At 34.5% G+C, this 15,993-nt stretch overlaps 1 protein-coding gene across 4 annotated transcripts in view; it reads right to left on the bottom strand.

Moving 5' to 3' along the window:
- Positions 1 to 15,993, bottom strand: part of ZFYVE16 (zinc finger FYVE-type containing 16) — a 47,872-nt gene that overhangs the window by 11,219 nt on the left and 20,660 nt on the right. For all 4 annotated transcript variants that reach the window (XM_028114482.2, XM_028114481.2, XM_028114480.2 and 1 more), the window contains 10 exons: positions 14,893 to 15,054; positions 12,664 to 12,806; positions 10,320 to 10,695; positions 8,946 to 9,068; positions 8,095 to 8,250; positions 7,320 to 7,544; positions 3,582 to 3,664; positions 2,713 to 2,817; positions 1,982 to 2,129; positions 209 to 289 (listed from right to left, as the gene is read on the bottom strand). In XM_028114482.2, coding sequence (XP_027970283.1) covers positions 209 to 289; positions 1,982 to 2,129; positions 2,713 to 2,817; positions 3,582 to 3,664; positions 7,320 to 7,544; positions 8,095 to 8,250; positions 8,946 to 9,068; positions 10,320 to 10,695; positions 12,664 to 12,806; positions 14,893 to 15,054 — 1,602 coding nt within the window. The remainder of the gene's footprint in view (positions 1 to 208; positions 290 to 1,981; positions 2,130 to 2,712; positions 2,818 to 3,581; positions 3,665 to 7,319; positions 7,545 to 8,094; positions 8,251 to 8,945; positions 9,069 to 10,319; positions 10,696 to 12,663; positions 12,807 to 14,892; positions 15,055 to 15,993) is intronic.

Raw genomic sequence — 15,993 nt, 5'->3', positions numbered from 1 at the left:
GAAGTGCAGGTTATGGCAGAGTTGTTATACTTAGCGTAGACCCAAATATTGACCATGTTCTACTTCTTGAGCTGGCTAATGATTTCGTGTAAGTTTGGGGTACTGTGCTTTGTAACTGACATATGTTCTTTTGTAAGTATCAAATACATTTTAAAAGGAAATGGAAAACATCTTTACATTAAAACAATCCTAAAGATGAAACTCATACCTTCAACTATGCTGGACTTAGCAAGAAATCCTGAAGATGTTTTTAGAGCTCCATTGAATACCACAAAACTTGCACCTGTCACTGATAAGAAAAATACATTTATGTTTTAACTTGCCTTTTTTTAATGCTATATGATATTTGTTAAATGTATAATGTGGAGCATGGCACACTTAAGTACCTAATAAATGCCATGCCCATACCACTTATGTTAGAAAGGTAATAAAAAAACTAAACCAAATTAAGATAAAATATTGCATAAGGGTTATGTAATGTTTGTATATAATAACTGGTAGCTATTGTACTACTTAAAATGTTTGTGTCTGTGTCAGTGGGAATATGGGAAATCGAATATCCACCACTGATAAGAGCATAAATCAGAGCAATCTCTATGGAAGACAACTTAATAATTACCCATTAAAATTATAAATATATATATCCTTTGACACACCAATTCCATAACCAGGAATTGCACATATACAAGGTTATTCACAGTACATTTTTATAAATAACCAAGAATTGGTAACAACTATACCCATCAATGAGACAATTAAATGATGTACACATATAAAGTGAAAAGTTATGGAGAATGCAAAAGTTCTTTTTATACTAACAGAATCATCTCTAAGGTGTGTTAAAAGAAAAAGCAATGTGCACAATGGAACACGTTATGACTTGTTTAAAAAAGTGGAAGAAATTTGCTACAAATTAAAAAAATTAAAATGCAAATTAAAAAGCGGAAGAAAGATGTGTGTGTGTGTGTGTTTGCTTAAATATATATGTAGGCAAAAATGTTTCTGAAAGGATATATAAGAAACTGGTAACACTGGTTTGGTTGCCTGTGGGGAAGAGAAGAGGGTAGCCTTGGGGTCAAGGGAGGAAAGGAAATTTCTCACTGTAGATACCTATACCTTTAAAATTTTATAACACATATACCTATTCAACAAATATTAAATAGTTGTTACATTTTAATAACAAAAGTATTAATGACATATTAAATAAAAAATACAAAAGTGTAAATATCCAATATAAAACCATCTATTTAATAGATATATATTAATATAAGAAGAAAATATATTAAAATGTCCACAATGGCCATATCTTGGCACTTTATTTTCTTTTACTACTTTTTAAAACATATTTTCTAAACTTAATAAGTATATATTATCTTTATAATCAGAGGCTAATTTTATTAGCAGCCAGAATGTCAAACTATTTTAAATGTTATTTTAAAATGTACTAATTTTATGAAATACTCACTTCCACTTAACTTTCAATTTGTTAGGCCCTCTACTGCAAGGATGTGGCAATCACAGTAGTCACTGAGGCCATTCAGCCAGAACTGAGAGTAATGTTACTCACATAGGCTACTCCACCATCTTTACCATTTCTATATCCCCAGCCACTTACAGTTTTATAAATCATTCTTCATCCTTATCCAGACTGTACTCCCCTAAGAGGAGTTGGAGCAGAGAGCAAACAAGAGTGACAAACACCTCATTCCAGAGAGAAATTACTGAAAATAAGATTCACACCATATAGGATAAATTAAACCTGAAGATATCAAAATAAAGTGTTCCAAGTCCTTAAACCTAATGTAGCCCAAGAAAAAAACACAAATTAGAAGCAATTTTTAATCTGCGTCGCTAAAATTTTAAATCAAATTGTATTATTACCATCAATTCAGCAAATAAGTAAAATATATACATTTCCCCTTTGAAAGGAATTCCATTTATTGAGGTGTTTTATAGGTCAATACTAGGAACCAACACTTACCTTTTCTAGGATGGCCAGTGGCACTGTTGGCCTGTGTTTGATAAATGCCATCATTTTGTATACAGACTAGGTGAGAATCTGCTTCAGTACTAAAACTAGCTCCAATGCTAATCACATGCTCATTAGAAGAATTTATAACCTTCATTACCTGGAAAAAACACTCATTTAGAAACACTACTAACATGTTATGTCTTTATTAGTTACAGTCATTCAAAGGGCCACAATTCTGACCAGCTTCATAATTATCAAGCTTTGGTCTGGACAACTCCCTGAGAATGTAATGGAAACAAATGTTTTAAGATAAAATCACCTCAATTTATAGATAAAACAGTAAAGAAAAAAGTTTTTAAAAGCATTAAACAAATCCTTTATTAGAAAACAAATCTAAGACGAACCATTAGAGCAATGGACTCTGAAAAACAAACTGATGGTTCTAGAGGGGAGGGGGTGGGGGGATGGGTTAGCCTGGTGATGGGTATTAAAGAGGGCACGTTCTGCGTGGAGCACTGGGTGTTATGCACAAACAATGAATCATGGAACACATCAAAAACTAATGATGTAATGTATGGTGATTAACATAACAATAAAAATTTTAAAAAAATCTAAAATTTCAAAAATATTTTTGCCATTATGTATTAGACAGTCCGATTCAAAACAAATTTAACATATTTTTATAGAAATCTAATGTTCAATAATTATCTTCAAAATCTGCATGAAGAAATTAAACTTACATCATTGTATTTTTTCCGAGGTATTTTTATGCAGCTCTTCCCCATTTCCATATGAATCAACAGCTGATCTATATTATGCAAGGTATACTGGTAATTTCGAAGGTCCTACATATAAAATAATGACATTTCCATAAACCTTAAACTATCCATGAGCATTTTACCCATTCATTAAATCCTTTTTTAAGAGTATCCACCATTTTAAGACTTGTGATACATAACTATCAAAATGCCATCCAGAAAGCAGTACCAACTGAAAAAAACCAACTAATCCTTCCAACTATTCCACAACAGTAATAAAGAATATCATTCTCAGGAAGAATTCTGTAGTATTTGGGGGTGATCTCCTCTTTCTAATTACAGATCTTCCAAAATAGGTCTTCAAAGTAAACATGTATAAATAAAAGTCAGTCCACTGAAATACTTTTCTATGGTTACAGATAAAACAATTATAGAAAAAAGAGGTGGAAGGGAACCTGAGATTATCTAATCCAATTCTTCCTATTACAAATGAGGAAACCTGGGCCACAATTTGCTCAAAATCACCAAACTGATGGACTTAGGATACTAACACTTTTGCTAACCCTTCAACAACTGTGTAGATCTCACATTACCTACATGTGAAAGCACTGCAGCAGAACGAATCAAAAGACAATTACAACCAGGTACAAATATATTAGGAGATGTGTTCTAAAAAGCAATTCATTAAAAACAGAGCCCATGTATGCTAAATAAATTAAGATATATAATAAATGAACTTTCATTATACCAAATATGCCAAATTAAAATAGGAAAATATACAAACATGTAAAATATGCTAAATAAAATTTTAAAATAACAATGTAAAAACACTTAATAGTTTGATTACTCACAACAAGTAAGTTCATAATAGTGTGTCCTATTTCTCCAAAAAGAGGTTTTCGGCCTCTAATACTCGTTAGAGGAGCAGGATATGCTATACATAAGAAAGGAAAACTGGTTACTTTCAATAAAAACCCAAAAAAGTCTTGAATTTATTACTTTTTTTTAAAAGATTTTATTTATTTATTTGACAGAGAGACAGCGAGAAAAGGAACACAAGCAGGGGGAGTGGGAGAGGGAGAAGCAGGCTTCCCGCTGAGCAGGGAGCCCGATGTTGGGCTCGATCCCAGGACCCTAGGATCATGACCTGAGCTGAAGGCAGAAGCTTAACGACTGAGCCACCCAGGTGCCCCACTGAATTTATTACTTTTAACCCTCATTTCTCAAACATCATGGATAAATACCACCCAATCAGTTCTTTGGGGAAAGTGAGAGAAACATTAACGCATAGTGTGTATCTACTGGACGCTACACTGAACTGAGAACTTTATATACACTATATCTTATTTAAGCCCTAAAACAACCCAGTGAGGCAAATATGTCTACTCCTACTTTACTAATGGGAAAGTAGAGACATGGAAATTAACAAACTTGCTTATGGTAGGTAACTAAGTTAATAACCAGTGAGACAGATGTGAAATTTAGGCTTGCTTGATTCCAGAGCATTTCATATTTTCATTATACATGTTGTTTCCACAAAAGGATAATGACAGGAAAATTATAGTAACTGGATAAAACCCTATAAAGTTCTGATAATTTAAGACTTTTTAAAGAGAAATATGAAGAACTCAAGATTTTTAAGGCATGTATAATTAATGTTCAATTGTGGGAATTTATAGACTGTAGTAAACTTTTACAGTTCTTGGGTCAGCCTAATAAAAGGGGCACACAGAGTCAGAGAAGTCAGTGCAGAGAAATAGAAGGAACATGGAGTCTATCACCTAACTACTTTTCTCTTTCTTTAGGGCACAATAAATATTATTCACCGAAAAGGAAAAGGTATTTGGTTGGCAATGCAGCAGGGCTTCTGGAAGAAAAGGAAGGTGAAAAAAGGAAGGTAAGACATTTCTATAATGATAAAGAGCAGAAAACTTTTTAACCTTCAGTTCTCAGCCTAGGTCATTAAGCAAACAAACCGCTCTCATACCTTTATACCAATATATGTCCTTAAAATTCTAAGAAAACACATTACCTGACATCTATTTTTAAATTTAAGTCAGAGTAACTCACATCTTTGTTATTACTGACATATTTTTTAGTGTTTTGTTTTTTAAAGATTATTTACTTATTTGAGAGAGAGAGCGTGAGCAGCGGGGAGGAGCAGAGGGAGAGGCAGACTCCCCACTGAGCAAGGAGCCTGACATGGGGCTTGATTCCAGGACCCCGAGATCACAACCAGAGCCAAAGTCAGATGCTTAACAGACAGAGCCACCCAGGCGCCCCTATTTTTTAGTTTTTAAAAGGAAAACCATGTTATTTAGAGGACAGAGGGCGCAAACTGGAAAAAAACATAGGACATTTGTGGTAAAAGACATTAAAATGATATGATTAAGATAAATGATGCCTTTTTACTCCATCTGTTATGAATGAGGGAATATCCTTTACAACTTGATTGAGGTAATTTTATTTGAAACAGTACTTTCAAAAGGTTATGACTTAGAAAGACATTCCATCAGTTATAAAGGACCTCATAAGTCCTCTAAGGCAACAGTGAATAGTATTCCAAATAGTCTCAGTGTAAGTGTAGATAATCCCCATTTGAAAGTTACTAATTTCAGACCATTATTTTCAGTCTTTAATCTTGGGACTCTAACTTTTGCCATTAAATCTTCCATACATCCATTATCTCTAACAAACACATATACACACACACATCACATTTCCAAGTTCATATCTAGAGGCATGGGCACCAATAACATCAAAATGTCAGTATATCTAAAATCCAGCAGTATACAGTGAACTCAAAAAATAGCTAAGACTAATTAATTTCTATGTACAGGTTTCCTCCCATCCAAAAGTTTGCTTTATACCACTTTGCTTTTACAAAAACCTGTTAGTACCTGTTTTAACTGACTGAAAGGAATATGAAACAGATTTTTGTGTTTATGAAATGGTACTTGTTGGGGCGTCTGGGTGGTGCAGTCGGTTGAGCATTCGGCTCTTGGTTTTGGCTCAGGTCATGATCTCATGGGTCGTGAGGTGGAGTCCCACATCTGACTCCACGCTCAGTGCTAGTCTGCTTGTGTTCTTCTCTCCCTCTGCCCCTCGCCTCCTCAAATAAATAAATAAATTCTTACAACAACAAAAAAGAAATGGTAATGGTTTCTTTGCTTTATGCCATTTTGGCTTACAAAAGGTTTCACAGGAATGTTCTACTTTCAGATAGTGGGAAAAACCTGTATAACTGGTGATTTTTATCTTCATCATTACTAAACACCTATCATAACTTCGCAGCTCCAACCCCTGTGATCTTTTAAGAAGTCCCACAAGTAGCTCCATGATTTTCCTTCTTTGTGTGTGAGAAAAACAGTTGTGGTATCTAGAACTGATACTGACCAAAATACTGGCCAAACGTATAAACTGTATGTTCCATAATGACTTAAGATCACATATTGACCTAACTTTCCATAAAATAGCATTTAAATATTTATAGCAGAGACAAAGTATCAGGCTGAATGGATGAAACACTTGATGCAAAATAAACTTTCATAAGCTCTGTAGTTTACACAGTAAAAAAACCTGCGATGAAATTTAAATTTTGATACTTTTTAACAACAGCATCACCGTTGGGCTGTGATGGTGTTGTGTAATGGTGGGCTGCCTGGGTGGCTCCGTTGGTTAAGCGTCCCGACTCTTGGTTTCAGCTCAGATCATGATCTCAGGGTTGTGAAATCAAGGCCCACCCTGGGCTCCATGCTTAGCAGGGAGTCTGCTTAAGATTCTCTCTCCCCCTCTGCCCCTCCCCTAGCTCCCATACATTCCTCCCTCCTCTCTAAAATAAACAAATCTTAAAAAAAAAAAAAATCGTTAATGGTAAAGACCTCTCCCGCAAAATCAAAGAACTTAATAAATCTGCCAAAGAGAGAGATTTATATCTCTTTCACTGAATTTGTCCATTTTGAAATATTTTATGTTTTATAAATCCCCTCCATTTAATTTTCCTCCAAGAAAATACCTATTTAATTATATTAGAATCAAATGCCTGAAACTTCATTAGATATACTTTACATGGTATAAATAAATAATTTCTTGAAAAAAGTCAAGGATAAAGGGTGGGAATTCAAAAATTTTAATGCTAAAAATGATTTCAACTTAGAAATAACCATATACATAAACTGGGGCCATTATTTCACAATCCTTCATGTTTCGCTTTGTAATATACACAAATTCAGAGGGGAAATCATTTACCTTCTTAAAATATAGGAAACATAACAAAATGAACTCCCTACAGTACATGCTTTTAAGAAAACTCTTCAATGTTTTCTGTATTTTGTTCTGAGAGTTAAAAAAAATTTTTTTAAGGTAAGTTAATATAATTATGAATATCTAGAAACTTCATGACATACCAAGGTTGTCTAGACAACTCATTTAGTAGTAGAGGAGGGTTGTCTTGGAATTTTAAAAGTATATCAAAACAAAAGTCCCCTCAAATCCATTAAAAAATTGATTTTAATGATATCCCTGAAATTCTTATTTTACATTTATTATATCTGAACCTATGTGATTTAACTTCTTATTCTAAAACTTACCTTTATATTCTGCACCCAATCTCAACATTAAGCGCATAGGAAAAACCTTTGCCCAGGGAATCTCTAGCTTCTGAATAAGAATTCCACAAAGAAAAGGATTACTTGGTAATAGGAGATCATCAAGTTTCTGAAAAGTAGGTGTAATAAACAGAAATCCTCCATGATCCTTACTACTGAGAAAACTCTCAGTAAAAGTAATATTGTCCAAGTTTTCTATGTATTTTCCTGGAAATAAAGTAAAAGACTTTAAGTTGTTTTAAAAGGCATTCTGAGTTTGAATGTTGCAGTATAAACTTTCTTAAATAACAGCAATGTGGATTTTTTTTCTTATTTCCACATCTGAAGAAGCATCTATTGAATAATCTGTGTGCACAAAGCTCAGTTAATCCTGGAAGTTGGGAATTGTGAACAAAAATTTGAAAATGTTTCTAACCATAGGCGGTTTTACATTTTTCTCTTTACTGCATGACCATGTGAAAATTCATCATGTCTCCCCAATCTACAGATAAGTATATAGACACGTGTAAAAAAAAAAAAAATTAAGAAGACAAATATATTTCCATTTTTAAAATTAAAAAAAACCTGTATAAAGACACTAATGACATAAAATGCTAGATTTAAGGAGACTGAAAATGACGACTAAGATCTTTTAAGAAATCATCAATCTCTTCACAAAATAAATCTTTAGTACAGTTAGCATAGCCAAAAGCATAAATGCCTTTAATTAATTTATCCATTCCCCCCAGTTGGAACAATTCAAAATAAAATGCTATACCTTTTAGAGCATCCTTATAGATGGTGATAAATAGTTTGAAGATGTCCTTTGGAATAGTATCTTCATTTGGCAAACATAATAACAGAATAATAATTTCTGCCTGTCCCAAGCCATGAAGTCCATTGGTTGAGAAGTACCAGTATTTGTCTGAGGAATCTTAAGTGATAAAAGCATACAACTATAAATGTCAACTTCTGTTAACCAAAGAAACTAATATAGTCGTCTTGGTATGAAGCACAACTTTTCAAATTCCTTGTTTCCCCAAAGTTCTTCTCACAAAAAAACTTTAAACTGAATTGTATAAGATTAATGTAAAAAAGAGAAAGGATGAAAGGCTATCTTACGGAGTCAATTAATAAATAACTAAAAATAAAATAAATAAAATTAAAAGATGCACTATTATGCTGAAATGTAGTGAGTAAGAATCAAGTTTTTGTCAGAGAATGAAAGCTGAGAGAGTCAATGATGAGTACTGAGGATTATTTACTTCCTTACTTTTAATTAGGTCACATGTCACTTACTTTAAAACTGTCTTTATTGCTACTAAATCAAGAATCTTGCTTAATTAACAAGTTTCAATTTATCTAAAAGCTATATGAAATACAGTCAATTGTATTATGAGCATCAGGTACAGCTAGGAGCCCACATCCTTAACCTAGGACTGAATGCAGGACACTAGTAAAAATCTTTAAGGTTTGAAGTCCCACTCAATGTAAGTCTGCAAAATCTATATATGTGGCTGACAAATCAGCATCCAATGCTGCTTACTTTTCATGATTGCCAGTCAAAATTTAATTAATTTCAGAAATCCTATACACCAATTAGGCAAAGAAAGATCAATCATTACTTACAAAATACTAACTTGACATTCACCAGTAGATTAGCATTTAGGACAAATGTAACAGGACGAAAACTTTTGCCTTCAAGAAGCAAAATGATCTGCTCATGAGATGGGTGTTCCTCTACTACAGGCACTAAATCATGAAAGTAACATATTAGTTAGAATATGACTTCCTGTTAAATATGCTTGCAATAAAAAAAATTTATAAATCCACCAATGGCTTTATCAAATTTAATAACAAAAGCAAATCTATTTCATAAAAATCAGTAAATACCCTAGACAACTATTATATACTAGTTTTTACTTTTCTACTTAAAGATATTAACACTGTAATACATATAAATCCTGATATATTAAATTATACATATAGTACATATACAAATACGTTGATTAAATAGCATATTTATACAATTTTAGCACCTGTACAATTTTAAAACAAACATTTTTGCAGAGTGGATTCCAGACTGCCAGCCACTCCAATTATAAATTCTGAAATTTACAACTCTTAAAGTAGTCTAGACTCAGGCTGTACATACTGCTTGCTGCCATATGCCCTATGTCACCAACCAAGTGTAAAAAAGGATCTTGACAATCAACAGGAAAATATGTATGGCATGCGAAGTACAGAGCTTAAGGTATTTCTGCCATTATAGCTAGGTTCATGAAATAGCTCCCAGTGACAGAACAGAGATCCTAAACTTCATTCCCCTATATTATCATGCACAGAACACAATCATTTCAGGTTGCAGGATGCAGCATAATGCCTGGGGTGACAAGGATGTATCTATCCTTAGGGAACTACTCTGAGGTGGGAGCTAGCCACAGAATCTCCAGCTTGGAAAGGACCTTAGAGATCAAATAGGTTCTCATCTTTTACATAGGAAACTGAAGCCCAGAGAGATTAAATAACATGCTTCAAGTCATAGGTGTATTAAGTAGCAGATGAGAAACTAAAATTCCTAGGTTTGCTGTCCAATCCAATACTCTCTTCTTTAGGCACTTTACACCTTTAAAATGGTATGGAGGGGGGAGGCTGAGAAAAAAATGATAGAGTTAAAACTCTAACACAATGGGAGTATTTTCAGGATTAAAAGTGTATGAGTTTCCCTGTCAAATTAAACGTTTTCCTCATTCTAAATTAGGGACTCAAGATGAGATAAATGAGTCATATTCATTCAACTCAAAAGTTCAGATATTTTTAGAATTTGGTTTCACATAACAAGACTTTTTGTAAACTAAAGATACCAAGCTATAGTTCATATTTCAATCAAATTGTCTCAGCTTAAAAAAAAAATGCATTTCATACATCACAAAATTCACCAGTACATTCTTTCAAAAAACAAAGAAAACCTTCTTTTTAAAATTTAAATAACTATTATCCTACCTGATCCCTTTTCTCCAGATGCAACCAGAAGAGGGGGCAAACTGTCCTCATCATTAGGTAGAAGACTAATCTTACTGCAAACATTCTTGTCAATACCACACAGTAACCTATAATCTGAAGTACTAGCAACAGGTAAATTGCTGTGAACTAAGACATCAGTAGGACTAGATGGTCCCTCAACTTCTGCAAAAACATCATCATTTAGTGTAAAAGAACAAGAAGTAGGTAACCCCTCAGTTCCTGTGTTTATAGGTAGTTTTTCCACAGATGGAACCTGAGAAATAGGACTCCGAATTATCTCATTTCTTGTAATATCTCCTATCTCACTGTTTGCTTTCTCCACTGTAGAATGGGCATGATCCACTGTGTTTACTGTCTGTAAAATATGGAATTAAAAAAAAAAACCAAAACCATCAGTTCATATTCTCTATTCAACTGTGAAATGTTGATCTCTATAGCCAAAGATACCTTTTTAATAAGAATAAATAAAACCAAAATGGGCTCAGAAACTCTTCAAAAGCCAAATATGCCAAGAAACAGTACCATTTTACTCCTTTAAATTCAGAAGAGTAAGGTTTAGCTTTACCGTATCATATACTTGGGTAGGTATTAATGACTTTAATTTTATAGACTAGAAAAAGGAGGCAAGAACTTCAGTAACCTGTACCATATCACACAGTAAGCAAACTTAGTTTAACCAAACTCTCCTGACAACAGCCCAAAAGCCTTGAGTGGGGAAAGGTAGCAAGGGACAGATCAGAGGGAAGGCAGGAAGGAGAATGGTTAGGAAGCTGAGTGGCAGGTGTATTCCTCAATAGTAACCACTAATAAACACTTCAAACCAGCTTCAATAAAGCCCCTTTCTTTTTAAACTGGCCAAACCTGAGTTAGTATTAAATGAGAAGCATTTATGAACTCAAGTAAAACTTATTAGGCTGTTTAGAACTTTCATTTTGTTAAAATATCAATTGAGGGTAGGTGCTTGTGGTAATTAGGGCTATTTGTAAATTCTAGCTCATGAACCCTGACAAACAGCATACATTTATATGGTATGTGAAACAGAGCAGGATACTTCTGATCTTGTCTAATATATACACACAGGATAAACCAGGTAACTGGCACTATTGAGTAGATGCTCAATAAGTATCTGTTTACTGAATAAAAGCATTCCTATTAAATATATGAATACTAGCTTCTATGAATATTTTGCTACTTTACAATGAAAGTTCTTAGTTGGCTGGAATTCTGTATTATGTATCTTTTATTTAACACCTAGCACATTTGTGTAACTGCAAACATAAATAACATTGTCCAATACTTTGCTGGATGTTTGGAAATCATTAAACAAATATTAGTCTAAATTAAATTACTAAATCTCAGTTCTATTTCCCTATACCAGGGGTTCTTAAAATGTGGGTCAGGGTTCTCTGAGGTCCCCAAGACCCTTGCAGGGAGTCAGTGAGGTCCTAGGATTTTCTTCATATAATTTAACCAAAAACAACATATCATAACAGACTGAGTATAGAAGCAGATGTGAGAATTTGTCTTTTATTAAGCCAGACATCAAAGAATTTTGCAAAAATGTAAAACAGTGTTATTCCTCTCACTAAACTTTGTTTTAAAATATCTCATAAAAATATTATTTCTATTACTACAAATTTTTAAATTAATTTTAAATTTTTTCCACAATTTTAATTAAATAAATTTACTTATTTTATTTTTTTTAAGATTTTATTTATTTCTCAAATTGAGAGAGAGAGAGAACACATGAGCAGGGAGAGTAGCAGGCAGGGGGAGAAGCAGGCTCCCTGCTGAGCAAGAAACCCGATACAGGACTTGATCCCAGGACCCTGGGATCATGACCCGAGCTGAAGGCAGACACTTAACCGACTGAGCCACCCAGGCATCCCAAATTTATTTATTTTTAAAGTAGGCTCATGCCCAGCATGGAGCCCAATGTGGGCCTTGAACTCATGACCCTGAGATTAAGACCTGAGCTGAGATCAAGACTTGGACACTCAACCGACTAAGCCACCTAGGCGCCCCACACAATTTTAATTTTAATACAGTAATTATCACTAGGTATAACCCACATAATCTATAGTTCTTTGAAGTTCTCAGTAACTTCTAAGAGCATAAAGGGGTCCTGAGACCAGTAAGTTTAAGAATCATTACCTTAAACTGACATTAAAAAAGATAAAATCTAAAATATATTCACTACATCATGTTTGTCATTTTAGGAAGCTCACAGCATTTTAAAAAAAAGTACTCTAATAATCACACTACGAAATATATTTAAAATAAAATGTTATTAAATTAAGAAGTCATTCTTTAGATTCCTTACCAAGGGCATATCAGGTAAGAGAGGACTCATGTCTTCAGAACATCTTTTACTTCCAGATGATAATTTTGCTGTATCTGCAACTTCACCATTGGGCAGTATACCATCTGCAAACCATACTCTCTTCTGTTCTTTGGAGCATAATCCTAGAATCAGTTTAAAAAGTAAAGCACTTGAATTTGGTATATTGCAATGATTTAATACTAAATCAAGTGGGAAATGTTTTCAAAACCTTTTTGCTATCCACTGGCAAGACCTGCCTTCTCAGGGCTGCAAAGGCCTAGAGAAGTGGCCTTTTGTGATTCATCTAGCTGGAATGGAAGTCTTTTCCTAATTTATACAAAGGCAGGAGTAACCCTAGGAATCATATACTCAGAAAAAGAGTGGACAGGAGAGGTTATATCTTTAAGACAGTGGGGGCAAATTTAAAGCCTGTATTACTTAGTAGTGAGTGAAGAATGAATAAATTTAAAGACTGACGCACAAGGTGGAAAAATGTAGACCGGAGCATGACAGATAAGCAAAGAAAAACAGGGGAAGAACAGAAAGAAGTATAAAAAGTCTAAAAAAGGAAACAGGATCACTGTGCATCAGAGGTCATTTTCTTAAAATTCTTTACTTAAAATAGGTCATTTCTTATTTTTAATGTACTTAATAAGAGAAGCATATTTTTATTCTTATAATGTGGATATTGAACTTTATTAATATTTTCCTCCCAAATTTGGAGGAAATAACTAGATATCAGCATAAATATGTATTTTCTTTTGTTACAAAGCATCCACAGCGGAAGGTTATGAAAATAGCTGTCAGATGGCTTTATGACAATATAAAAATCAAAGGATCAACATCTACCTTCCAGAACATAATATAAAATTGGAATTACATACAATTTTTGCAGTATGGGTAGACATACTAAATAAGGTATCCATATATTTACAACACTTTTATAATTTAGTAATTTAGGATGTCAATATAAGAGAACATGTAAATATTTTTAAAGCATATTTATTCATTTTAGAGCTGTAACATACAACCATATATGCTGATCTCCTTATCTAGGTTATAATGACAAATAGAAAATAGCTATATTAAGAGATAAACTGAATCCAAAGTAATTATCAGAAGTATCTGAATTTGTTTTTAGCTGACATTTACATTGATTTTCTAGCAAGTTAGAGACTAATATTTTGTATTTAAAAATGTACACAGGCTTGGGGCACCTGGGTGGCTCAGTCACTTAAGCAGCCAACTCTTGGTTTTGGCTCAGGTCATAATCTCGGGTTCCTGAGATCGAGCCCACTTTGGGCTCCACACTCAGCAGGGCATCTGCTTCAGGATTCTCTCTCTCCCTCTGCCCCAGCCCCTGCTTGCTCACTCTCTCACTCTCTAAAATAAATAAATCTTAAAAAAAAAAAAATGTACACAGGCTTTACTCAAGGTCCTAAACTACAACAGATTATAAAAAAGAACAGAGAATCCAAAAATTTGTAAATAGATTTTAAAAAACATTTATTGTGGTAAAATATACATTTAAAAACAGATTTTTAAAGAAAGGGAGATATGCCAGTTATTTACCTATTGTCTCTCAAACCCAAGCCCACCCTTCCATAAGGTGCTCTTTGATGCCAGGCTGCAGTCTGGGAAGTGCAACTCCCAGACCCCCTTGCTGGTTGGCTCTGGTCACGTTCTGCCGGTAGCATTGGTGGGAGACTGGAAGGTGGGAAGAGAAAGAATTCTGTTTCTCGTTCCTGCCAGGATCCTTGCAGCAGCAGTACCACCGGATATAGGTGCATGCCCTGTGATTTGCAGTACTCCGACCATCAAGCCTGGAATACTCCTTCATTCACTGAACACCAATCCTATGAAGCCCCCTGATGGTTCCAGCATTTGCTATTTGGTATTCTCCCAGAAATCACAACACCAGTCACACCCTGAATCCCAGGTCTGAGAACCAAACACTTCTTAGTACTCCTGAACTGAGTTCTAGAATACTGCCTTTCACCTTTCATTACTCCAACCCTAGGAACAATGGTTGCTTCCTGTAGTTAGTAATCTCTGAGTCACTTGAGCATGCCCCTTTTGCTCTTCCAACCTTCTAACACACATATACCAGTTCCCTGTACCGAATTCCTCTGATATCTAGTCTCTCTCTCCTCACTAAACCTTATCAAACTAGAAATTCCATTAAAAAATTATCTTTAGTCTAAGACACAGCATTTTTTCTCTAGTTACCTTCAACATTTGGTTGTTTAAGTGCTGAGATCGGTAAAGTTGTAGGTGAAGGTATACTGGATGTTTGAGTCTCCTGAAGAGGCTGCATTGTGGCACTTTCATCAGAATGATTAGATTTAAGATTAGAACCAGTTGGACTCATCATCCTTTCAAACGCCTGAGCTAGAAAGGGGAACAAATATTAAAATATTAAAATACTTTTGAACTTCAAAGTAAATTATTATAAATTATCTATTTTTCAAGTTGTGAGGAGAAAGAAATCAATGGGTAAGCAAGAAAGAGATGTGGCACTTGGCAAAGATAATGTCCTTACTCCAGTTGGCAGCACTCTACTTCAATATAAGCTACCAATTAGTTATTTCAATATTATATTTGGCATATGTTTATCTACTAAAGAAAATATGACTTTATTTAATATGACTGTCTCTGTTTTTATCCTTGTACCCCTATAGTATATTTTCAACACAGTTCAGGGTGATTCCTTTAAGACATAAATCCTATCACATCATTCCTCTGTTTAAAATCTTTTAATGGCTTCCCAAGTGGAGTGAAGATTTCAGTTTTTACAGTGGTTCACAAAACCCTACATAGTCTATAGCCCTACCTCCTCTGCCTTCCTACTTAGCTCTCTCTCTGACCTCATCTCTCACTACTATCCCACTTGTTCATTATGATCCAGCCATCCAGGCTTCCTGGTTCTTCAACAAGTCAAGCAAGCACTCTCCTAGTGTAGACTTTGCTCTTACTGTTCTCTCCACTTGGACTGTTCTTCCTATAAATACTCACATAGCTTTATTCTCTCACTTCCAAGTCTCTGCCCACATGTCAGATTATCATAAAGCCTAACTCTACCTACCATTAAAAAATACTACCTCTTGGGGCGCCTGGGTGGCTCAGTCAATTAAGCATCTGCCTTCAGCTCAGGTCATGATCCCAGGGTCCTGAGATGGAGCCTCATATCAGGCTCCCTGCTCGGCGGGAGGCCTGCTCCTCCCTCTCCCACTCCCCCTGCTTGTGTTCCTGCTCTCACTATCTCTCTCTGTCAAATAAATAAATAAAATCTTTAAAAAAAACTACCTCTTGCCACCAATCTGTTACTAT

This window comes from Eumetopias jubatus, unplaced genomic scaffold (genome assembly GCF_037043125.1).
Source record: "Eumetopias jubatus isolate StellerSeaLion01/CBP00866 unplaced genomic scaffold, mEumJub1_p1.0 scaffold_5, whole genome shotgun sequence".
In the NCBI taxonomy this organism is placed as follows: domain Eukaryota; kingdom Metazoa; phylum Chordata; class Mammalia; order Carnivora; family Otariidae; genus Eumetopias; species Eumetopias jubatus.
Note: the sequence above shows the minus strand (reverse complement) of the source record. Positions and strands in the feature narration are given on the sequence as shown.